The sequence below is a fragment of the Lacerta agilis genome, chromosome 1 (genome assembly GCF_009819535.1).
Source record: "Lacerta agilis isolate rLacAgi1 chromosome 1, rLacAgi1.pri, whole genome shotgun sequence".
NCBI lineage: Eukaryota > Metazoa > Chordata > Lepidosauria > Squamata > Lacertidae > Lacerta > Lacerta agilis.
In genome coordinates, this window is record NC_046312.1 from 72786394 (window position 1) to 72811413 (window position 25020).

At 42.5% G+C, this 25020-nt stretch overlaps 2 protein-coding genes across 3 annotated transcripts in view; both read right to left on the reverse strand.

The window, feature by feature from the left end:
• LSP1 (lymphocyte specific protein 1) overlaps positions 1–5131 on the reverse strand; it is a 79460-nt gene extending 74329 nt beyond the window's left edge. Inside the window, exon 1 of the mRNA XM_033154955.1 lies at positions 5025–5131. Within this exon, the coding sequence (XP_033010846.1) occupies positions 5025–5101 (77 nt within the window). The 5' untranslated portion in view covers positions 5102–5131. The remainder of the gene's footprint in view (positions 1–5024) is intronic.
• Positions 5132–12343: 7212 nt separating this feature from the next.
• TNNI2 (troponin I2, fast skeletal type) lies at positions 12344–24473 on the reverse strand. 2 transcript variants are annotated; one of them, XM_033154978.1, is made up of 8 exons: positions 24356–24472; positions 22513–22541; positions 22054–22060; positions 19318–19359; positions 17998–18126; positions 15808–15897; positions 14547–14723; positions 12344–12780 (listed from the first exon to the last, which is right to left on the reverse strand). In XM_033154978.1, exons 2-8 carry the CDS (start codon positions 22518–22520, stop codon positions 12685–12687), a joined length of 549 nt encoding a protein of 182 aa, XP_033010869.1. In that variant the 5' UTR covers positions 22521–22541; positions 24356–24472; the 3' UTR covers positions 12344–12684. The 2 variants fall into 2 exon arrangements, with proteins under 2 accessions (XP_033010869.1, XP_033010877.1); XM_033154986.1 differs by having other exon boundaries at positions 12644–12780; positions 22050–22060; positions 24356–24473.
• Positions 24474–25020: the final 547 nt, after the last annotated feature.

Consider the following 25020-nt stretch of genomic DNA (forward strand, 5'->3'; position numbering starts at 1 on the left):
TTGCCCTCTTCTGGACACGTTCCAGCTTGTCAGTATCCTTCTTGAACTGTGGTGCCCAGAACTGGACACAGTATTCCAGGTGAGATCTGACCAGAAGTTTGCTCCATCTTCCATGTAATGGTCCTTTAGATCTCTGAAGATGGCTATCATATCTCCTCTTGATCTCCTCTATTTCAATTGTTTCAGTTTCAATTGTTTGATTATTTTAACAAAGGTTTCATGAAAACACACTCCTTTCCTGAAGCCATGGAAAAATACTGTTCCCCCTGAACTTCAGTTGTCTTCATAACCTTCATCTGGGAAGCAATCCACCCAGTGCGTTGCTTGGACAAATACTTGTGCATGGTTCATTTCAACACTGAAGTGGTTATCTGTGTGATTTATATGCATGTTCTGCATATCTCCATGTGAAACTCTCTTGAAGATCTGCAGGGCATGCAAAATTACATGCAGCACCAGACTATGCATGTTTACTCAAAAATAAGTCCACCGAGCCTTGCATTTCTGGTAGGTATCCTTATTAAGGAGGACGAAGAATGCCAGATTGTAGGGAACTATCAAGTCTATTGTTTAAAATGTTGTGTTGTATCCCAAGTTGGTAGAATCCTGTTTCAGATTTCTTTTTGTAATGAGTGTTTTTCTTTTTAATTGCAAAAGATATTGGACATATATTGAATATCACAGTGGGTTATGCTATTAGTTTATATTTTATAGTGCTTTGAGCTGTGTCACACTTCTTCGTTGTACTGTTGTGTGAGTTATGATGGCCTTTGGTAAAGCAACAACAATGAAGGTTTGGATTTGGTAGGTATCTTTCACATCAGAGTCTGATCGAAGCAAGAGAAATGAATCAAAATTCACATTCTCATTAGTTGCTACTATCTCCCTGCCTTTGTTAGTCTAGTGCTGTTGCAATTTCCAGGAAATACTTCAGGCTTAACAAAGCAACACTTATCTCAGTGTGTTTCTCAAAGGACCTGAACTACATAAGTCAGACATTTTTCAGAAGCTTGATAATGAGAATTCTTTTCTCTTTGCTTTCGGGGGAAAGCTCCAGAAGATTGATCAAAGTGATCAAAAGTTTTTGTGACTGTAACTAAATAGTTTTTTTACAGAGAGCGTTAGACTGATTCTCAGGAGCGCCCACATCCCCTTGTCAGGCACTTATAAAATCACTATCATGCTAATTGTTAACCGAGACATGACTGGAATTTTGACTGCACAAAGAAAAGATTTTTTTTAAAAAATGATGGGAGAATCTAAAGCAAATAAAGAGTGGGAAACTGCATGCTTTAAATGGACTGATAACTGGTTTCCTTGTAAGCTGTCGTCTTAAATTCCGTCTCACTGCAACAGTCAAGCTGTATTTCAGCTTTTGTTCATTCAAGTGCACCATATTTTTCACCAAATTTTCACCAGGTTTTTAGTACAGCCATGCACACTTGAGTTATACATAGAGCTGCAACTCCTTTGCCCCACCCTCTGGAATGCAGTTCCAGGGGTCCAGAGATACCTCACTAGATATCAGCTTTCCCAGACAATCTCCTTCCAGTGCTGGATATTCTTAGCAATTGCTGTAATCTTACTTACGACTCTCCAAGTCTCCTCTAAGGGATCTAGAGAATTCAGGACAGCTGAGGATGAACGTGGCAAAGGAAGGGATGGAGCCTGCTGGCACAGCAAAGCTTGCCTTAATCGATGACCATACATGGGCAGCCTCTGAGCTTTGTAGCGCACTGGAAACGAGAAGCCTGAGTAGGAAGGCAACCTTGAAGGTTGTGCAAGGATAGTTGATTGTGTCTGTAAGAAGCTATTTTCTAGTGATGTACCACCCAGCTTCACAACAAGAGAGGTGACAGCCTGCCTCGTAAGATATTGGCCTGTACTTATGTCAACACAATGTGCATGTTCTCTTACTGTACCAGCTTCAATGGGTGCAAAATGAAGTGGCTGGTTATAGGTTGGTAGCAGCTGCAGGAAATGCATCTTGCCACTGGTTTCAAGAAGAATCCAGAGTGCTGAATTTAAGCTTTGAAGCCGCTTAGGTGTTGTCCAAAGGACCGTCTACCTTACAAATGTGTCTGGGCATTAAGCTCTTTGTCAGAGCTCCTTTTCTGGGTGACTTCAGTGAGGACTTTTGGGGTGGTGGCGCCCTGCTTATAGAATGCCATCCCTGGAAAGGTCTAGCTGGCACCTTCCTTGCAGTGTTTTGTGTTGGCCAAATGCATGGGGAAATGCACAGGAAAGCATGGCATAAAATTGTGTGACACAACCATAATATTCCCCCAGAAAACAAATCAGAACAAATATTCCATAAGTAGCCAGCATCATATAAGCTCCTGCGCTACACCCGAAAGTTTTTAATTGACGATATCAAGGAGATAATGGAAAGGCATATTCTGAGAGAAATGTGAAGGGCTTTTGGTGTTTTTTGTGGTGAGATATCAACATGCAGGAATGACCCCATATAGTGCCAGGGGAGGGGGAAGTAGGGATATCACATATGAGTTTCCATAAATTATCCTTGCCTACTCCTGTAAAGCTGTCTGTGACAAAATGCAAGTATGTTGAGGAGCACAGCACTGTTATTTGCTTCAACAATACTTTATAGCAGCAATTCAAGGGGAAAGAGGAACTGCACTAAGCAAGCCTTGTGGTTACCCTAAGAGGAAATATGCTGCTCACAGATTCAGTTTCAAGAAAGAAGAGGAGGAGGAGGTTATAACGAAGAGCCATTTTCATCCTTGCAGATCCTTTCTTGGCATTTTGTGCTAGAGGGAAGTGAGTGACTAGAAAAGACCCTTGAGTCTTTGCAATCAAGGGAGTGGCTAGGTGCATGTCTGAGTCCTGCAAAGACTTCCTCGGGGATAATTCCTAAGTGTATTGCAAAAGTGAGGCTCTGTGACCAATTCCCTACATCACATTTTCAAAATGCAAGGGGTGGCCGTGGATGCAGAGGCGAAATGCAACATAAGAAGCAGAAGTCAGAGGCAGTTAAAATAACTCATTCCTTGAGCTACTCACCACCTTTAAAATAGATTAAGGTTGTCACTTTTCATTTTGGCAAATGTTCTCAAGATTACATGGACCCATTCATCTTTAACAGGCCTCAACCGCTATTTTGTTCACTCAAATCCATCAATTTAAAACATCAATCAACGGGGAAGACCATTTTCTACTATTTGCACTGAGGCTTATAGGAGTGTGCTTATAATTCTGTGCTGATTTTTGTCCCTGATTCCAAATTTTCTAAGAGGTCTAACTTCATGGAAAATTTTATAGCAAGGTTAAAGCAGCTGTGGGCACAGTGCTGTCTCCACTAACTGTCTGTCCTAAAATGTCACCTTACATGTGTTTGCAGTGAGCCATAGGTCTGTGCCTATGACATTAGCATGTCACCAAAAGCAACCCCAAATCAAAACTGAAAGAAGTGCCAACATGGTTAAAGAATAAACTGGCTGCATGCCCACAGATCATGTGAACAGACTTTCATCGATATGCAGTGATTTTCACTTTTATGATGGAGGGAAATATGCAATTTCCCCTATCCCTTGCAAAACATGAACCAAGCATAGCCTTTTTATCCCTCAATGCTGTTGGCGCAAACAGTAGCATTGCTTCCAGGGCTTGCAGTGTGGAAGGAGAGGAGCGGCTTTCATCAAGACCACAGTGCAAGGGGAAACTGTAAAATAAAAACCCCCCTCTGCATGCCACAGTCTCAATCCTGATCTGCTCCCCTTACCTGTGTGCTATTTTACCTCCTCCACCATCCCACTGCCACCACATGGCTCCCTTTTTTATGCTGAGAAGATACAACCTTTTTTTTATTCAGGTTAATACTTAACGCTGAACAATACTGTTTTTTTGTAAAAGGAAGGAAGGAAGGAAGTCACAGCCTAGTGTCCCCAAATGTGCAGGTAATGTCAGGGGCATCTCTGGAGTTCTGGAGTCTGAACTCAGTAGCTGATAGGAAGCATTTAGAAGAGTGGAGATGCATGGCCACATCACTTTGGCACTTCAGATGTGCTCTGACATGCACAGATTTCCATCTTCTCATCCCCATTATTATTAGAGCCAACCTAGATCTGATGGCAGCAGCTCCATCAGTGCTTGGGTGTGGAGTACAGAACCCTTCCCCTTCCAACAACATAACGTATCTGCAGCTCCTGCCCTCCCCCAGCTACTTTTCCACAAGTCTTTCATGCTTCCCAGTATTAAGAGTTCTGCTTGGGCGGCGGCGGCGATGCAGCATCAAGAGGGAACAGATTTTTGGGGTGGGTCCTGCTATGCAGTGGGGTGAAGTGGCCTGCTTTTTGGGGGGGGAGCAGGCATTTGGTGCCTGAGTGGCACAACAAAACCTTTAAATGGCACTACAAAACATGAATGGCACAACAAAGCCTTGGCAGCAGAGGGTGATTTCCATTGGGGCTATGCTTAAGGCAACAAAATGCTTTGAGTTGCCGCTATAGATTATGATGAGGTAAGCCATGGATGAGGGAAGGGTTCTGCACTCCTTGCTCACTTGTCCCATTTTGCTCCTTAAGCTAGACTTCCCACCTTTTCACATAGCTGAGGCAGGTCAAGATTTAATATCTACTCTCATCACATCAATCTTAGGCCTAATACTCAGCATTTATATAGCACCTTAAGTGCGTTCAAAGCACTTAACCATCCTACCACACCCAAGCACATTCACATGGCGAAGCTATACTTCAACAAGAGCATCCCAGCTCACACTTCTCACCATTTCTACGCTAAAACCATTTTGTTTATTATTATTTTTGCATGAACAACAATGACTCAGAAACTCATCCGAGTGAAGCATGAAGAAGTTCCCCCAAAGTAATCAGCAAACCTGGTCTCCAGATCTCCCACCGACTGATCTCTTTTTAGATAAGCCCCTCCCCTTTCCTATCTTTCTTTTTATATTTTGCTAACCTTGAAACTGTCACAAGACATGAGGAGAATGAGAAGCCGAAATGTGTCCTGTTGAAGCCGAGACATGCATCAAGGCCCTTCCTTACCTTTGTGTCTCGCCTTCAGCCCCTTCTTCTACCTCAATCTCACACTCGACGTCCCTCACACATTCCGCATCAGCCATTTTCTTTGCTTGCGAAGGGTGCAATTCAGTCAACTGGCTCTGTAGATGGTTTTGTAAGAACACCGAGCAGGCAATTGAGCTCTCTCCACTCTTCCTGTATTGACTCTAAAGCCAGCAGCACCGGATATCATGTAAGGGCTGAAGGTGCGAGTTTGTTTTTCACTCAGAAAGAACAGCAACAACAAAAAAAGAGGAACAAATTTCCCCACCCACCCTAAGATGCAGGCCACAAAGGGGAAGAAAGAATGATAGCAGTTTGAATAAGAGTCTTTGTCCTTAAATCAAGCTGAACCTCACAAATTTTGCATCAGCAGCCTCTGTTGCTACATGTATGGATAACTCGTATTCTCTCTCTCTCTCTCTCTTATCTGTGTTTTGTCTATGTTAGGATCCTTAGAGCAAATAGCAGGGCTGGGAGATTGGGCAGTTGCAACACTGCTTCAGCAAGTATCGACAAGCAGCATATTTGAAGGGATGGAAGGAGGGCCAAAGTCCACTGCCTGGCAAATATGGAGCCAAAGGAATACCAGAAAGGGTTACACAGGAGAGCAGAGAGAGCCACTTAAGTCAGTTGGAGGGTTGGTTGTAAAATGCCTCATGGCAGTCAAGCAGCCGCCATGACACCCCAAAAGTTATTGATTTGTTTAATGCATTTCTACACGTCACTCCTCCATCATATTTAATTCCCACAACAACCCTGTGAGGTAGGTTAGGCTAAGTGGCAGTGACTGGCCCCCAAGTCAGATAATAATATTTATTATTTGTACCCTGCCCATCTGGCTGGATTTCCCCAGCCACTCTGGGCGGCTTCCAACAAAAATCAAATACATTAAAATATCATACATTAAAAGCTTCCCTAAACATGGCCAAGTGGAGATTTGAACCCTGGTCTCCCAGGTCCTAGTCCAACACTCTAACCACTATGCCACTCATAATCTATTGCTAACTACCTTAGTAATTGTGTTGTTCTGTATTGCCTTCGAAACACAGCCTTAATACAAAAAGAGGGGGCTGCTGATGGCCCCAATATGCAGATGTGCCATAGCAAGTAAAGTGGATTTGTTATTCTGAGCTCTTCAAATATGAACAATGGATTTACTTCCAAGTAAATGTATTCAGTATTGATGTGCACATACTCCGATTTAAGCCAATTTAAAAGGAATACAAAAAAACCTGCTTAATGCTCTTGGCTTAGCTTGCAAATCAGTCAGCCCAGAACTGGAGTTTGTGATAAAAAAAAGAACGATCTCAAGTAGTATTAACAGTTTAAAGTTATTCTCTTCAGTAAATCTCTAGTGTATATAAAAATAAACTTGAAGAGTTATCTTTTAAATCCTGCCTTTTTTATTAACTGGTTTTTATTAACTGGTTTGAGTCTTTCATCAGCTTGCTAAAAAATGAATCAATTAAATATGTATATGTTGCATTTCAATTACAGGTAATTTTTCAATATATTTAATAAAATTAACAATTTATTTTGATTAAATAGCACATATATTTTAATTTAGAAAGTCCCTTTGATCACATTATATGGATTAAAAGATGCATTTAATTTAAGACGAGGTTGTTAGTCCCCTTCACAGAGGCAAATGTACTTCAAAATCACCATATATAATTGGTTCATAATTGGCATTTGAATTGTTGTGAGGAATCAGTTCATTCTCCCACCTTAAGCAAAACACATTTGTTGAGTATCAGTGAATATTTTAATCTGCAGGTCCAAGGCTTCTAACAAGTTATTTATCCAGACAGCTCAGAGGACAACAAACTGAAGCATCTGGGTGGGGTGGGGGAGTTAATGAAAGGCCTCAGAATGATTTGTACATAGATTGGTCTCTACTGTGGCAGATGAAATGAGAGATGGTGGGGTAACCTCACCAAGCAGTCCACCACTTCCTTCCTGTGCCCTCCTTTCCTCTGTGTTGCTACATTTTCTGTGTTTCTGAATCCTGCTCATGGATGAAGCAACTCCTTCCGAAATAGTTTGGACAAGAGGACACAGGTTCTCAAATCCCTTGCACAAGAGCTGAATAAAGGTGATGAAAGGAGAGATGGGAGTTACATTTAGGGCATTTAGGCTCCCTGATGACTGAGATAATGTACCGGTATGTGCAGTGCTTTGAAGACTTAGTGCAAAGTCCTGTTGAGTTTAATGGGGCTTTCAATATTTTTTCACATTTATTAAAATAATTGTGTGTAGACCTCATTGTTACTGAGTTAATACTCTGCTGAATTAATAAATCAGAATATTTATGCTGGAGAAACTAATCTTTTCTGTTACATAGGCTTTGTAGCAATTCTCTTGATTTTTAAAGAACAGGCAGTCTATAATTCAAAGACAATGCCTTCATCCAGCGAGCCTCCTGCACACCAGGATGCTATACAGCTGCCACTGTGAGCCAGTTCTCCTGCTGCACAGATGATCAGCACTGTCAAGTCCTGCCAGCGTTGCTCACCTTGTTAAGGGGGGGGGTGAGCCTCTGGAGTCAATCACCCACACCTCACACAGGTAATGATTGCTGTGAGAACAGTTGGCACACACCAACACTTGTTTCCACGTGTGGATTGCCCATGCTGACTGGGGCAAGTATTTCTAAAAGGGATACGCTCTCCACGGAAGCAGTGTGAAACAGATGCATGACATTTACTGCTTGTGCATTTGCACCAATCTATTTTCAATTTTTGGGAAATGTTTCCAGTCAATTTATAGTATTTCTTTTTTTCTTAAGTATTTTTTATTAGAGATTTTCTTGATTTACAAAGGTGCGATGTCTCTCTCGTGTTTTTTGCATGTAACATTTTTACACATCAATTTTGTTTCTTGAGATATTAGGAAGAAAAGGGGAGGGGGAGAAATCCAACGATTCTGGACAACAACCATACGAGAAATATGTAATTTATAGTATTTCTAATTCTGGGCAACCCCTCATCTGATGTGTGCTCCATCCTTTGTTAGGGACACCTGTTTCCGTCTCCATGCCAACAAATCTACATATCCCTCCCCACAGTCTGAGATGCTTGCAAAGAATTCTTCCGCCTTAGGGGGCTAGCACAGGTGGCCAGCTTTGCTTTTCTGCCTCACATTTGCAGATCTGCCAGATCTCTGAACATGAGAGCTTTTGCCTCATTGTTATGCCTTTGGATATTTCCCCCCAGATGATGCTGTCAGAGATGCTGTTGGGAGGAATTCAGCTGTGAAGATGTTTGTTTCATAGGGCAGTAAATTATCTTTCTGTGGAGAAAGTTCCTGCAGGACTTAATAACTGAGTCACTTCTCCTAACCTTCATTTACTTTGTTCTTCCCATTGTGCAGTATATCACAGGTCTGGCCCAACAGAACAGCTTCCACAGCTAGGGATAGGGGAGAAAGTCAATTCCAGTTGCCTTTAAAACCAAATTTATCAAATGTGCACTTTCCCCAAAACAATATGAGAACCTAAGCACAGCCATCCTTCGAAATTCACAGTTATCCAAATTTTACGATGCAGTTCCCCAACCACTCTTCACGAAAATGCATATAATAAGGGAAAGTGCTTTAAAATGTGTGTGTGTGTGTGTGTGTGTAATCTCACATACAAAAATGCATTAGGGAAAAATGATTGCAGAAACGTGTACATAAAATGTATGTAAAACATATTTATTAGGAAAAATTTGAACTAAAATGCTGAAGAATTTCAATTTAGTTATTAAAAAATCACAGTTTGCTGCAAAGATGCAGAGAACTGAATTTAAGACTGGTAAAATGAGAAGCTGAGAAAACCGAAACTGACAGCTTATTCCACCCCTATCTGTGACATACTGCATGATACATAAAACAATGTAACACCAAGCAGGAAAGTGCCTGTTATTAAGGGTGGGGGCATTTGGCTCTGTCAAAATAATACCAGGCATAAACTTGCAGTCTGCCTCCCCGTTCCCTAATCAATAAATGTCAACCTCCCAGAAAACTTATCCCATTGGCCCAGGTTGATTCCTGTTTACAGGGTGTCCGTCTCTCCCTTTTCCTCCCCTTCTGCATCCAAGGAGTGTCATATTTATTGGGTGCTACTAGCTCATTGAGATGACACAGCTCAGGGCTAGGCCATCTTGGCTTTCATAGGTAAGCCATGTCATGTACCTGAAGAAAAATCCTTGGAATAAAGTGGGCTCTAAGAAGAAGGAAGTTGGGGCACTTCCAAACAATTTTTAAACCTTAAACAAAATTTAAAGATAAAGGGTTGTCAGAACCAGCAAGCGACACTGTTGGGTGAATGGAACAACAGTTGCTCTACTCCTCTGTGAACAGGAAGTGACTCTTTAATGCGGTACTTCCTTTATGCTTCCAGCAGGCTGTTCCACCATCAACACTCATGGAAACATATTTTATTTCACCTGGCACAGACCCAGTTCACAGTTCTCACCCATGTAGAATGAAGAAGACCCATACATGCTGAAGCTATTCACATTTCTAGACTCCACAGCTCATTAAGCGCTATTTCTCCCATAGGCCAGCCCAAGAACAAAGGACTGAGACAAAAGAACAAAATGGTCTCCCACCACCCAACCTTGTTCTGTGTACAGAAGCTGAATGGACCATCAGCTGAATCTTTTTTTTCAACCCTGACAATGATGTTCTCCACAGTACCTGAAGGCAGCTAGCTAGTTAGGGAGGTTCTGATCAGGCCACGTTGCACACATTGTTCTGTCCTCCAATAGAAGGTTATAGCAAGGGGCTCAGAAGCAGCAGCAGGGGGGAAGGAATGCCACCACTGCTCCAAAGCCTCTGCCATCTGTCTCATGCAAGCCCCGCCCTTCCCCTTCCCCTCCAACTCCCCTCTCCACGTACCTGCCTGCATTTTTAAGAGTTGGAACCTGCAGGCGGGCACTTGAGTTTTCTATAAATTGCCCCCGCAGTGCTTACCAGGGACAGTGAGCCACTCAGCATCCCAAGAGGTGTCATAATCCTCCATAGGCCTGTTGTAAAGATCAGGGTTATACCTAAATGTTGTTTCCAGCTCCTTTTATTGTTTCCAGCTTCAAGGCCATGTTGATGGTTGACAGTATGCTGCCATTAAAGTTCTTGCCATGGTCTCCCTGCAGAGTGACACACCTCACTGCTGAACCTTCCCTAAGCCTCCAGGCTAAGCGGCCCCCTAAGAGATGCAAGAAACATGCCCTAGATGTGAGCATCTAGGGCATGTTTCTTGCATCTCTTTCTCACCATTCAGGCTCCTGCTTAGTCTTGGACTTCCTTCCTTTCACCTCTCACTTCAGGATCTAGCTCAGCTGGCCTCCACACTCCTTTTGCACACATTCCACTTCTGGAAATACAGATACATTCCTTCGGACATAGCTCACTGAATTGTTGTTTCAATAGTTCAGCAGTTTCCCCAGCTTACTTGCAAAGCGATGATGAAGAACAAGTACTTCTAGCTCCCTCAGCAGGAGTTCTCAGCATGCTCAGTCAAATATTGGGATATACCATTCAAAACCATCATTCTCTAATCCTTTGGAACGAAACTAAAATTATAGTCAATTTGCTGATAACAGCCCAAATAATAGCTGCATTCCAAAAAGTAGTACATTAGCTAATTGAGGTTAATGGTAGCTGAGTTAGATTAGTGGGTTCATAAAGCATGAGAAGTTCTGCTAATAGATGCTTTATTGTTTTGTTGGAGTGCATGGCCATAATTTTAAGATACTGTACTTATTTTTGTATTTTACTCGTTTCTAGGAAATGTCTTGCAAATCACAGTGAATCTTTGGTACCGGTATTTATATGTGCTCTCTTGTTCTCTTGTGGTATTTACATTTGTGCATATTTTGATATGAAGCTCTTCACTAAATTTGTAATTCTGTTTGGTTTTTATAATTGTAGTTTAATTTGGATTTTATTTTAATAATAATAATAATAATAATAATAATAATAATAATAATAATAATAAATCTGATTGGGGTTTGCAGTCCATTTGGAAATGGAGAACTGAAGTGATGGTCATCATAGTGGCAATGCAATAAAGGTTCTGATCCATTATGCCTATTATCAAACTTTGACTGCCCAGTCCCATGCATGAACTCCAGTGAGGCCTGTTCAACATTAAGGACATACTGTATCATTCTCTTGGTTTCAAAGTTCAGGTTGTGAGTGCTATTGCTTATGAAGCCAAAACAGTAAAAAGCCTAAGGAAGGGAGGAGAACATAAGAGAGCTTTGAGGACTGAGCATGCTCTGTGACCATCAAATGCTGACTGAGTCTTGAGTGAGGCAGTGGTGCGTAATGAAAAACTAAGGCGGCCTGGAATGGAATGAATGACACTCCACACTGCAACGTTTTGTTGTTGAGATCCCACATGTAAGCTTGATCTAACTGAAGCAGCCGATTGTTGTGAACTGCCCTGTGATGTTCAGATGAAGGGCTATACAAATTTAATTAATAATAATAATAATAATAATAATAATAATAATAATAATAATAGATTGAGTCTCACAGGTGACTGGAAGGCCAGTCAATCATTATGTTCAGCATCTAATAAGGTTTCTCACTGCCATAGTTGGGATGGAGCATCTCATTAGCCTGCCCGGCAGACACACTGAGAACAAGTCACATGCAGCTGCTCAGATTTTGTAGGTGTGAGGCAGGCAGAGTAGTTTTTCGAGTAACCCTCCCTGATGTCAATAATGATGACTATGCTAAAAGAAAATGTCCTTGCAGTGAGAACATGGATAATCCTGCTTAATCCTTTGCCTGCTAATACCTTAAAAACAAGCTACTCTCTTCAACTGGCACCAGAAGCATTTTGCTCTATTCAGCGGCAGCACCCAAAAAGCCTCTCTTCCTTTCGGCCTGTGGACAGAGCAAGGTCCTGAAGATAGAAGCTTTTATGGACATTTGATCTGCAGCTGAGTAGCTTGTTCACCCATTCAGTAATAGCTATTGCTGTTTTGTGATCATACAAGTGCCTCCTAAAATTGTCCCTAGTGCTCCAGAAGCAGGTGGCTATGAGGCAAAAAATAATTTGGAGTGCAGCTGCAAACTTGCTTACATTCAAACTCTGTGAACTCTTCTCAAAGGCAAGAGTTAATTCCACGGCACACATAATACAAAAACACCACAAGGAAATCCTCTATGTATGCATTGCAAAACAGCAACTGCAGTTTGTATCTGAGAGAGATCTATCTGCAGTTTCCATGTCAGGAAAATGCAACGCAGTCACGACACAAAGTCATTTTGCGCCTCAGCCTCCCAAGGCTTACAAATTCGGCCACACTTCCAAAGCTTTATTTACATCAGTTTAGTTGTAACAACAGGTCCTACCAAATTACAGGATTTAATGACTGGATTGTTTCAGGTCATGCAGCTACCATTGTTGGAAAATGGGTTTTAAGACATTTCACAGCTCAAGACAATTGTCTTTCCAGCAACAACACGGGTAGGGTCTGTAAGGTGGATTGCTCTATGAAATGCAATGGTGGCCTGAGGAAAGTCATCCCAAAAACAGCGCTGTAAAGGATTAGCAGAAAATGAGGTGGCAGGATAGGTGGAAAAGGAGCAATGGGACTTGGATGGGGGATGAGGATTGGACTGAACAGCTGCATGGTTCCTATTACTCGCCACCTTCAAACATCTTCTTCCTGCCCTCCATGCCAGACTTCTCCTCAATGTTCTTCCTCCAGTCACCCACGTCACGAAGATCCTTCTCCTATGGGAGGAAGGGGAGAAACATTCGAGCTTGGTCAATGTCCTTGAATGAAGGGCCACATCCATTTGCTTTTCCTTACACAGCCTTGTTTGACAGACAGAATGCTACAAGCACTTGTGTATGAACACAGAGTGTCTGTTATATGGGGCTGGTTCACAAGCTCTCAGCCGGAAAGGTAGGTGTTGGCATCTATGAATCCCAAAACAGCATAAAACTCAACACAAAACACAGCAAGACATGAAAACTGATTACTCTTCCAGACACAATTCAGAGTCTTGGACACTATGGGTTGCACCCAGTGTTGGTCATACTGTGAGCAGACCCACCAAAATTAATAGACATTACTAACTTGAGTCCATTAACTGTTATGTGTCTGCTCTAAGTAAAACAGAGTTGGGTACAACCTCATGATCAGAAAACCCTGGAAGTCAACTGACTGTACAGTACTGCTTTTGCAGTCACCTACTGCTTGGTTAAGCTGGATGCCCTTCCTGGTTCCTGTCATCTTCCGGTTGACTTAAACTGCAATTTTTAAAAACTAACTGTTGTCTAATTGTGGCCTTTTTTAAATTCACCATTATCTCAGTAATGGTTCTTTATTACCATTGTTATCAGTGTGCTTCTTGGAGATGTTCTCCTTTAAGAAACCCACACGGCATGTTTCTTGCTGATTCATAGGAAGCAAATTGGTAGGTTTTCACTCTGACAGGTTTTAGTGGGAGTGGTTAGGGACACAGGAAAAAATTGCAGGGCTATGAATAGTTGACAGTTCTTCCTTTTACTGTGCACTGCTTGTCTTAAAGCTTCGTATTTTATTTTGGCTTTAATATTTTTTATGTTTTTTTAACCAATGCCGTAAGTTGCCTCAAGACTCCATTTGGAGGAGGGGGGAGGTAAAACAGAAGAATCAATTTATGTTATTTTACTTGTGATCTGTGGCTTTAAATTAATGCACAACCCTATTCAGAAGCAAGCCCCACTATGTTCAGTCAGACTTATCCCCAGATATGTTTGTACAGGACTGCAGTCTAGATTGGACTGAAAAGTCATTGCCTGTATTTTTGCATCTGCAAGTATAGTACTAATAGCTACATGCCTCCAAGAGGTAAAATGAAAAAAAAAAACTGACGTAATTTTCTTAAGTAAAATGAAATATGTAGTAGCAAAAAAAAAAAAAAGTATAAAAAGCACAGCAGGCTTTCCCCCCACTGAGCTACTTTAGACAATTACCAGGTGAAACAAAAGAAAGAACCTGAGGCTAGTTGCTAGTGACAAGGAAATGAATGCAAAGAAGAAGTAAGCAGGGGTCAGCAAACTTTTTCAGCAAGGGGCCTGTCTACTGTCCCTCAGACCTTGTGGGGGGCCGGACTATTTTTTTTTGGGGGGGGGAATGAACAAATTCCTATGCCCCACAAATAACCCAGAGATGCATTTTAAATAAAAGGACACATTCTACTCATGTAAAAACATGCTGATTCCCAGACCATCCACAGGCCGGATTTAGAAGGCGATTGGGCCAGATCCGGTCCCCAGGCCTTAGTTTGCCTACCTATGAAGTAAAGGAACATTGTTAAATGCTAAACTGAGTAACTGGGGCACTAAGGGGAGAAAAACTTTCAGGGCAGTAGATACCAGACCTAAACACAATGTGTCCATGTCTTTGACATGTACGGTAGTTTCATTACAAATCAGGATTTGGGTAGACAGCTTTGCTAAATTACACAGCAAAGTCATAGTGGATGCTTCTTTTAACCCCCTTTAGATACCTTTTCAGTGTCTTCCTTCTTGACTTGCTTCAGGTTGGCTCTAAGATCCATGCAGACCTTGTGTTTGGAGCCCAGAAGGGCACGTAGCATAGCGTCTGCAGACATACGGACTCTCTTCAGAGGTGGCCTCTTGAACTTGCCCCTCAGGTCAAACAGTTTCTGGCTCAGATCTTCAAGCTAGAGTGAGAGGCAGAGGAAGAAAAAAGTGCAAGGGTGGGAAAGGTGGCTGAAATTAGATTAGAGGGATACAGCACAAAGCACTACTCAATTATAGGACACAGCCTGACAAAGTAAAGTATATAGAAATTACAGGACAGAAGCAGGCACTTGAGGGAAGGATACAAAGGGAAAGTAGTTCTAGGAGTTACACTGAGGGTATGTCTGTACCTACTCTTTTTGTGTGATATACTACAAATATGTACTACAAATATATGGCAAAGACTGCATTTAATCCCAAACGTTGTCTCCTATTGCTCTGCTTCTGTTCTCACAAAAGAGGAACTAACCCTCCCACAGCTAATTTGAACATTACAAAACGTAATTTGTTCCATGTCTTCTTCCTCCTTTTTACACTTTTTAGAAAATTGGTGTCAATGTACCAATGCAACTACCCCTAGTAACAAGTAAACACTTTCTTCTAGGTGGGAGGTGCCAGCCTTGCATATTTTCTTGGTGGTTTCTTATCCTACTGAACACACATCGTATATTTCAGGTATGACCCTATATATCAGGGGTCAGCAAACTTTTTCAGCAGGGGGCCGGTCCACTGTCCCTCAGACCTTGTGGGGGGCCAGACTATATTTTGAAAAAAAATGAACGAATTCCTATGACCCACAAATAACCCAGAGATGCATTTTAAATAAAAGCACACATTCTACTCATGCAAAAACACCAGGCCCCACAAATAGCCCAGAGATGCATTTTAAATAAAAGGACACATTCTACTCATGTAAAAACATGCTGATTCCCATACCATCTGTGGGCCGGATTTAGAAGGCAATTGGGCTGCATCTGGCCCCCAGGCCTTAGTTTGGGGACCCTTGCTTTACATGAACACCCTTAATGCAGAAATTGAGACCCCCAACAGTCTAGAAATGTAATTTTGAATCCATTTGTGGAAGTTTGCCTTTGTTCAAGAGCTATACACAAGAAGTTACAGTATTGTATCCTTCTGGACCCAACCCACTCTTTGGAAACAAAAGTAGGACAATGAAGCCCAGAAATTGAAACACACACTCAATACAGCACAGAGCTGGGTTACCTCCTTAGTAGTTTTCTGTAACTTAACCTCTGTGTCGTATCTTTCCTCATCAACCTCCTCTACCTTAGCATGAAGTTTTTTGCAAAAATCCTGTTGAGAAACAAGGAGAGTTTATTGAAGAGGGTTGCTCAAACCTATATGGCATTTCCTCCCCAGTCTTTCTGTAGGGAAATCTATATTTTATGTGTTTTCAGTACAGAGGTCTGGATACACATTTTCAGAAGTGGTCACAGTGAGTTCTTCAGTCCAGCTGCTTTTTTGAAAATCTGAGAACCTAAATCAAGTGGAGAGCATTTTCACAATTCAATCCTGTGCCTGTCTGCTCAGAAGTAAGTCTCACTGAATTTAGTGGGACTTACCCATCCGGGGGTCCTTTACCTTTACCTACTTCTCTGGCAAATGTATGCATAGGATTGCCGAGTATAAATATAATAAATAAGTGGGATTCTCGTGTGTGTGTGTTACTGAATGGCTAGTTTTGCATTAAAGTGTGCCCTGGACTGCAGCCAAGGAATCCTGATTCACACCTGATATAATTTACAGCTTAATTCTTTTTCTTTACTTACCGGTACTTCTGTGGCACTTGGGTTTGTTGTCAAAGTAGAGCTAAGGAGAACGTTCCATGAGCACAAAATTTGTCATTGCATGATGGAATGCTCACCCTCCCCTCTTTCTGCCCCAAATGACCCTTCAATCTGTTCTGTGGGTTCCCCTAACCCTCCAGAGCAGATTTGGGGATGTTGTAGGGGCATGAACAGGGCTGGATGGGGGGGTATCCCATTGAACTAGTGCTAATCTTGCCCTATTACAACCACTTAGCTGAATACTGTCCTTAGTTCATAGATGTGTCCCTAGGATTGCACTCTCAGCCACCTCCTTCACTGAACCAGATTTCATTGCAGTACAAGAAACCTGATACAGTGGTACCTCTGGTTACATACTTAATTCTGGTTACATACTGCCTGAATGATAATCCCTGGCATCCTGATGCCTGAGTGCCCAACAGGTAGCCATTCCAGAAATAACAAACCCAGATAAAGACAAAGGGGTGTGATTAACTTGGCTGGGGAACAGGGAAATGTAAATATCTCCTTTGTTTCACGTGATGGGTGTGTGGTGGAGGGCAAGGGGAGGAATGGGGCAGGGTCCAGGATGCTCAGATTACTGCCACCAGACCTCCCCTTCCATGATGTAACCATGATGTATTAGTGATGTAGTTTGGGGGTGTAACATGGGAATTAGCAGCTAATAAAAGTTTGGGTTCTCTTTTGTACGGGGCTTCCATCTTGTTTCACACCTGGTGGCAGGTGGGAGTCCTGTCGCGACAGTCTTCAATAAAGACCAAGCCTACTGGCTGCTGTTTTGCTCTGGTATTCCTGGCTGGTGTCCTTGTTTTCTTGTCCAAGGGAGCCCTCAGATTTCTCCATTAACAGTTGTAAGCCCTACTGAACACTATAGGGCTTACTTTTTAATAAGCACGCACAGTCACTCAATGTGCAGAAGCAATGACCAGGCAATTCTGAGGGGGGGGGGGATCACATGGGAGCTGAACATGACAGGGAGTGTGTGTGTACAGCCCTAGAAATACAGTCCAACCTTACTTAAATGATGCCTTTGCTTCAAAAGCAACATAGGAGCAAATAATCCATAAAAAATACAATAACAAATGTTGCAACTCAATATCTCAACCTTGATCACTAAACAACACTATGGATTCTGATAAAATGTCCTATGTCAGATTTGAAAGGAACCTGGTGCTCTCCAGCTGTTTATGACATCCAACTCCCATTATTCCAAAACATTGGCTAAACTGGCTGGGGCTGATGGGAGTTGGAGTCCAACAACATATGGAGGGCAACACTTCCCCACCCTTGTTCTATGTAGTTGTTTCTACCAAAGCCGTTGCATCATGTATGAACAGGAAAAGTTGTTAAGCACAGATGTGTTCTAAAAAATAAAATAAAAATCACTGTCTGAACCAATATGCATTAACTCACGTGCTCTGTGAAGACCTAGTGTGAAAGGAGATTTATCATTTACACAGGCATGTCCAGACCTCTGGCTTTGAAGATTGTTTGGAGCAGGCAATGGACTGAGACCAAACTAGAGGTGAATGAAATTACACCTTAGAGCTGACATCCTATGTTGCAGTTCTTGTGCAGCAGTGAATGGAGGAGATTAAATTATTACCTGCAACTCTTGCATGGAACTGGGGAGTGACAGAGGTGGACAGTGCTCTGCAAGGTAGTTGGCCTTTTCTTGTTCTTTGGCTACAGCTTCTTTTTCAAGTTCACCCGCAGCAATCTGGAGCATAACACTCTGGAGGATAAAGTTGGGACAAGCACAATGACTGGGGGAGCAGAACGACTTCTCAAGGCAATCGTCATCATACACAATGATACACAAACACCCACCAGGGTGAAGTGCTGGGCATAGAGAAATGGACTGGGCAGAGCCAGCATGGGTCTGCTGTGGCCCTCCAGATTTTATTGAACTCCCAACTCCTATTAACCCCAATCTGGATAGCCAACAGTCAGGGCTGCTGAGAGCTGTAGGCTAACAATATCTAGAGGTTCACAGGCTCCTCATTTCTGGTGTCAGGCTCCCCAAGTCAGGCTCTGCCATGACTTCACTGGGTGGTCTTGGGAAAGCCACTGCCCCATAGCTTCAGTATCCTGCGTAAAATGAATACTATAATGATTGGAATCAGTCAAGCTAGTTGTAACAGCAGATGTTCTGTTTGCTTAAACATGCAGCTGCACCAATCGTGTAGAAAGAGAGGGTAGGCACTGATTTTAGCAATGAAAAGGGTTCATATGTGAGAGGTTCAAAACCCTCAACACACACACTTGTGGATTATGTCCATGCAGTTTCTCTCCCTGAGCGCCTTTCTCCTCAGATCAGCTCCAGTACCACAAGTTGCCTCAGCTTGGCAAAAAAAAAAAAAAAAAAAAACAACCTTGGGGGGAAAGGTGTGGTGGAGAAGTCTCAACACCATCTATCCATCTGCCCCCTTCCCTGTTGACATATAGGTGAGGGGGCCTCTTCCACATGACGGTGGCAGCTCTGTGTCTAAACTGCCATCATTTCTGCCACTGCCATGGCAAGTGTGGGGCTGTTGTACTTGAAAAGTTAAACATGGCAGACGCTGTGCCCCACCACTGTTGTTGAGCTACACCTCCCCTCCAGCATTGTCAGTGGTCAGGAATGGCGAGAGCTGTAATTAAGCAATATCTGGAAGGCCACCAGTTCCCTATCCATACCGTCAAGCGTCTGACATTTTAAAAGTGCTCTTGTAGATGAATAGCAACAATAGAAAGGGGTCTTAGTGTGGAATAGTCTGGCCAATTTTCTGTAGATGTCAAGAAGCCCTTTGGAAAAGGGGCCACTCAGCCAGAGTTCAGTGCTGTGAGGCTTAGAGCTTTTTACCATCCACATCTCTTATCAAAGGGGAAAAGTAAGAAGGAAACAGAAATTGTTTTGTTAGGAACGACCAGAGAGAAAAGGTACCTTGAGATGCTGCCGGCGGGCAGTGATTGCCCTCTTCCTTTTCTGAAATGGCAAGAAGCAAAATGAGAAAGAAGTGGGTTACTTAAGTGTTTTGTCCTTCTCACAGTCACAGCCACGGGATTTCTCCCCCTCCCCCAGGCATGTCTTTTGACATTGCTTCAAGAGGCAATTGGGTATAGATGTCAAGATTTGCCCTCAAATGATGCTAATTGGACCCTTTGCTTCTGCAAGCTGGCTCCTCATAACAACAGCACATTCTATCTCTGGTGCTTTGGGGCAGAGGGAATAGCCATTCATGTTTTGAATAGCTCCCTGACCCGCTTGCTGTACTTTCATTTGAGGGCATCCCATCCAAGTCATGAATGTTTAAGAAATCTGATAAGGTCACCACAGTATGGGGGCAGCCAGACCAGAATTTGGCCTTTTAAAAGTGACTTTTAAAGGCAATGGAAAAACTTGGCTCTACTGCAGTAGGCTTTGGTCAAAATCTATCATTAGTATTCCTACATATGCTATGAGATGCTTCTTCCATAAGCCCATTTTGTAACTCTTTCTTGTGCAATTTATCCCCATGGGAAACTCCATTTCAATAAATGTGGTGGGGACTAAGCAAAAGAGAGGGAAAGTTTGCTCCCAAGTGAAAAGAAGAGAAACCAAATACACCAGTAAGAAAAGGAACCCATATGGTAATTCCTGTATGCTTAGATGGGCCCTTCTTCAGCTGCTCTAGATTTCTGAGGCCTAGAAGGTGGTTACAAAACTCAGGGCCTTTTTAGTAGTTTCCCCTTCACTATGAAACTATCCATCCAAGGAAGCCCACCAAGACACCTCTCTTCTGACTGTTAGGGATCTGGTAAAATAAAAATAAAAAACATTCCCCATAAAGCCCTTGAGGGGGGTTACCTACTTGTTAAGACTGCAAAACTAATGTCTGTTTGTTCTCTTGTATTAGTTGCTCAATTTTGATTAGTGGTCTTAATTGGGTGGCTTTAATGGTTTTTAATAGTTCTGACGGCAGTTTGCTATTTTATGTGTAAGCTACTTTAGGGATCCTTTTAGATAAATAGGAGGGATGGGAAACAAACAAACAAACGAACGAATGAATGAATGAATGAAGGCGTACATGCTGTCAACCACCACCACAACAACCTAACACTGAACAGTCCAAAACCATCACAGAGGCAGACCAAGTGTGACATATTCTGCTACAATCAAAATTTGGGCTAACAAATGTTCCAGTTACAACAGTAAGTTTTTTGGAGCAGGACAGGGACCTCACCTACTCCATTTCAGCAGCTTCTGGAATGGCATCCAGGATTTATCATGGCATAATCATGTATGCCTGCAGGCCTCTGGCATGGCAAGGGGGCAGTGAGATCACTGACTGCATCTTGCCAAAGGCCTCTATGCTTGTGAGGAAAGGCCTGCTGTTGCCTGAACATGCTACTTCACATGCACAGAAGCATCCAGTCAAGTAGGGTCAGTGATGCCCTTGACCCCTTGCTATGTCATAGACTTCAGAGAATACACAGCAATGCTCAGCTTCACCTGCATAACCAGGCTGCATTAGGCCTCTCTGCAGATCCCCAGAGGGCATTCCAGACTGCACAATCTTCTCTAAAGTTTGGGCAGAGCAGAAGTAACACATGCCTTGCCCTGCTAAAACTTTCTGAAGGTGCACAAGGTACTCTTTAATGCCCTAAGTAGACCATTGTTGCTAATCTCAACTTCTAGTGTCTCTGCTTTCACTGCCTTCCATCAGGATGAGATTAGATGATAAATGTGGACAAACATATTGGCAGCTTAAAGAGGCAGGGATCAGCCTTCTGGTCAACGCCAGTCCCTAGAGCTCCCTTCTAATAGCTCTTCTGTGAGTAATCTATTAATACCCACAGAAGCTGCTAACATAATTTCTAAGTCAGCCTGGTGTCCATATTTCCTTATGGCAAACAGGAGAAAAAGAGCCCCCAAAGAGCACTTCATCCTCTTGTTGGATTTTTTAAAATACTACTATTGAACCACCTATTATAGCAGAAGTAGTGTTCGGGGGTGGTGGCTTTGAGTGAAACATAGTTGTGAGATTTGCATGGAGGATCATTGTTGGAAGCTGCCCAGAGTGGTTGGGGAGGCCCGGCCAGATGGGGGGGGGTATAAGTAATAAATTATTATAATATTATTATTATCATTGCACACCTTGGAAGTTTTTTGACGGGGCGGTGCAAGGCAACCCAGTATCAAAGATGGGGGTGCAAGCTTTCCTATGGCATCGTTCCCAAGTGGGACAGCATTTCACTTCTTCTAGTTAGAACCTTTCATTTATGCAAGAAAAATGAAACGGTTGCACTAAAAGGTGCCACTCAGGAGAGCCTAAATTTGCATGTATACTGACAGGTGTGTTTGTGTGTGTGTGTGTGTGTGTGTGTGCGTGCGCGTGCGTGCACACACACCCACACACACCCACAGTTGTCTCTTCATTTCCATAGCACCATTCTTGTGATGGAATGTTGGGAGGGTGGAATGGAATGTTTGAAACTCGCTTATAGAGGAGGAGGAGGAGGAGGAAAGACAATGCATTTTGGTTGAGGAGTAATCTTCACTGCCCTACAAGATCTTCTCCAAGAGGGCATGGTTTATCCCAGACTGATAGCATTACCATGCCATTGCTAGTCTGATCCAAAGTTCTGCCCATGAACCTCACTCCCATCCACCCCAGCCAAAATAGAAAGGGAAACTTACTTCTTCACTGGTTTGGGAGAAAGAAATAGACACAAGCAGAAAGCAGGGAAGGAAAAACAGATGGTTAGTTTCAAGAATAAAAAGACAGATTCTCTGATCCAAAAGACTGAGCATGGAGCAATTGGGGCAATAGTGGGTGAAGCATTTTTGAATTTGGCGGGGGGGAGGGGAGGGGAAAGAGAATTAAAAAAACCAGAAGAATTGTAACTTTTTGAAAGAGCTCTTTGCACACAGCTCCAGCCGCTGGGTGGCATTGGGGACAACACACGATCTATTTGCACGTGTGTCTCTCCATCCAGCTGACGATATGCATAGAGAAGCCGATGCGGCACATGCGCTAGGCAGATGGGAGTGCAGAAAAGTATAACTTCTTGTTGATAGGATTGAAAGAAAAAATTGAAGCTCTAGAATTGTGTTTTTGAAAATGTGTTCCACAAGATAAACACAACAGTAACTTACTCAGACATCTTGGTTTTGTTGATGAGCACCTGCAACAAAACAAAGGCATATATATATAAATTTAATATAAGTGTATTGTTTGGCTTAAACAACATTGGTCACTACTAGAAAATAGAAATTGGTTTGTACTTATTGCCCAACTGCTCCCCATCTGCTGAGTGAGGAAGTAGTTGCCAAATTTATGGAAGGCTGCCAAATACATTGTCTCTCTCTCCCCTCCCCCCAGGTATAATTTTTATTAATTTTTCCTTTTATAACACAACAAATCCAACCTTACAATAACAAACAAATATACTCTTTGCTCAGTCGCAATGGGAAAAACCTATCTATACCAAGCCTTCCAGAAAACTTGCAAGTTTTAACCCTTGTAGAAACACTGTGTGCTGAAACCTGTGCAATAAACTCTTATTGCAGCTCGTGTGAGGAGACAAAGCACGCTTTGCTACTTAGTCAATAGCTTACATTTTATTATAAGTGATTCTTATCAGTATATGTATGTATTCTACTGACTGACATAATGGTGGTAACCAGAGAAGTACATAGCTATACATTTAGGAATTTGCTTCTATTTCAGCGGCTTCTCTGGAACAAGTTGCATTAAACTTTAAGGTTTCCTGTATTTTTGTATTCTTTCAAATTGATTATTTAAAAGGTAGGTGCCTCGCCCCCGCTCCCACCAGTGTGTGAACAAACTACTTTGCTATCTTTCGATAGCACATGGATGGCCATTATACTCAGAATGAGGCAAGGAAGAGTTAAAAGATGGCCAGAAAGGACACCCCGGAGGCCATGGCTGACCTCCCGAAAGAAACCTTATCCTGAAAAATGTGTAGGGCCTATCACATAATGGAGAAGAAAGTGCTTCTAAAAATGGCTTGCAAAGGAGCTGCAGCTGTCTCCTTGGGTTATGGACGCCTTTCCTAGTGACTCAGGAAGGCCAATAAGGGGTGTCATTGTGGTAACCGCAGGTGGCAAAGGTGAAAATGACAGTGGGCGTGACACATACTAGAAATAAAACAAAATACAAATAAGGAACAACAGAGGGAAATCACGCCAATCATCAAAACAGACGTTTGTGTCATTTGCAGTTTTGTATCCTTTCCATATTTTCTATATCCCAACTTGTCAGTTGCCTTTTTTGCAGAAATGTCAGCATGCTACTTGTGAAAGCAGTGCCACTCAGACTCACTGAAAACAAAGCACTCTATTTTAATCATTTTCTTAGCAGCAAGTGTGAAAAAGGTCACGCGGTCAAGCATTACATCTTCCCCTTTCTACTTCAACAAGTGGCTTTTCCATCTGCTCCCTACCGCCCCAAAATTGCTCATTGAACAGAGAGCAAGCTTACTCAAATTAGTTATGCTTTTCTTTCCTGAAAGGCAAAATCGTATGCTTTCTTCTTTTTCTTTATCTGGTTAGGCTTTCTCTACCGAGCAAGTTTTAATGTAGAAACAGGCCATGTTTTCAGCAGGGAAATTTGACTGCATTCTCAAGCTCAGGTTCCGCACTGCAAATTTACACTGCAGATTCCTTAACATCATGGGAATTAAATCTGAGGATGGAGTAAATCTGAGCTTCCCAGCTCTTGAATCATGAGAGCTAAAGCCACTTTTATGGAGTGGGACCAGCAACAAAGTCCGATGAAATTGATTGCTGTAACAGGCTAAAGAGAGAAAAGACGGATGGGTGCTCAGAGGACAGACTTTGACTCCAACACTGGGGCTTAGATCCTTTCCCCCCAAGTCAAGAATCATTAATCTAGGAATCACAGAGTTTCTACTTTCTTTCAGCCTCTTAGAACAGCAAGTGGGGGGGGTCAATAGGAGACATGCAAAGGGCTCACCTAAGTCCCAAGAAGAAAAACACACAGCGCTGGTGGGAGGACTGGATCAACTGGCAAGCCACGAGCAGCTGGCTTACTGAGGAGGTATAAATGTGTTTCTTAAACAGCTCAGCAAAAAAACTCATTCTCTCTTTAAGGGCATGGAGTCTTCCTCAGACCAATGGTGTGTTAGGGTCCAGAAATACAAACCACCCCCCTCGGCTAAAGCAATCAATTTGGGAAGCAGTCAAGTAGTCTTGGAGAAGTCAGGCACCAGGGAGAATAACAGAAGAGGAAGTGTATTTTGCAGAGTGTTGGGAGCACAGTCATATATTTTACATGGTAAACAGGTAAAATGAATCCAGTGAAAGACACATATGAAAAATATACATATACACATGCTCAGAACTTCAGTTCATTTTTAACATCTACAGGGCCCACCCTAATATCTTGTGTGCACCCAATTCAGGTACATACTACCTTATTGATCTTTTTGTATTTATACCACACCTTTTCTCCAAGGACACATTGGATTCTCCTATTTTACCCTTACAACAACCCTATGAGGTAGGCTAGGTGATGTGATAATAATCTATATAGCATGTTAGTGTGTTCAAAGTGCTTCACAGAAGGCAAGGTAAAGAAAATGTCGGCAGTTCATGATGGGGAGCGGGGAGGAGCCGTGG

Coding starts and splice junctions, on each gene's coding strand:
- TNNI2 (XM_033154978.1), bottom strand. Junction 18,127..19,317: donor CCCGCCGGCAGCATCTCAAG/GTACCTTTTCTC, acceptor TTTATCCTCCAG/AGTGTTATGCTCCAGATTGC. Junction 12,781..14,546: donor AGAAGGAAGACACTGAAAAG/GTATCTAAAGGG, acceptor TTCCTCCCATAG/GAGAAGGATCTTCGTGACGT.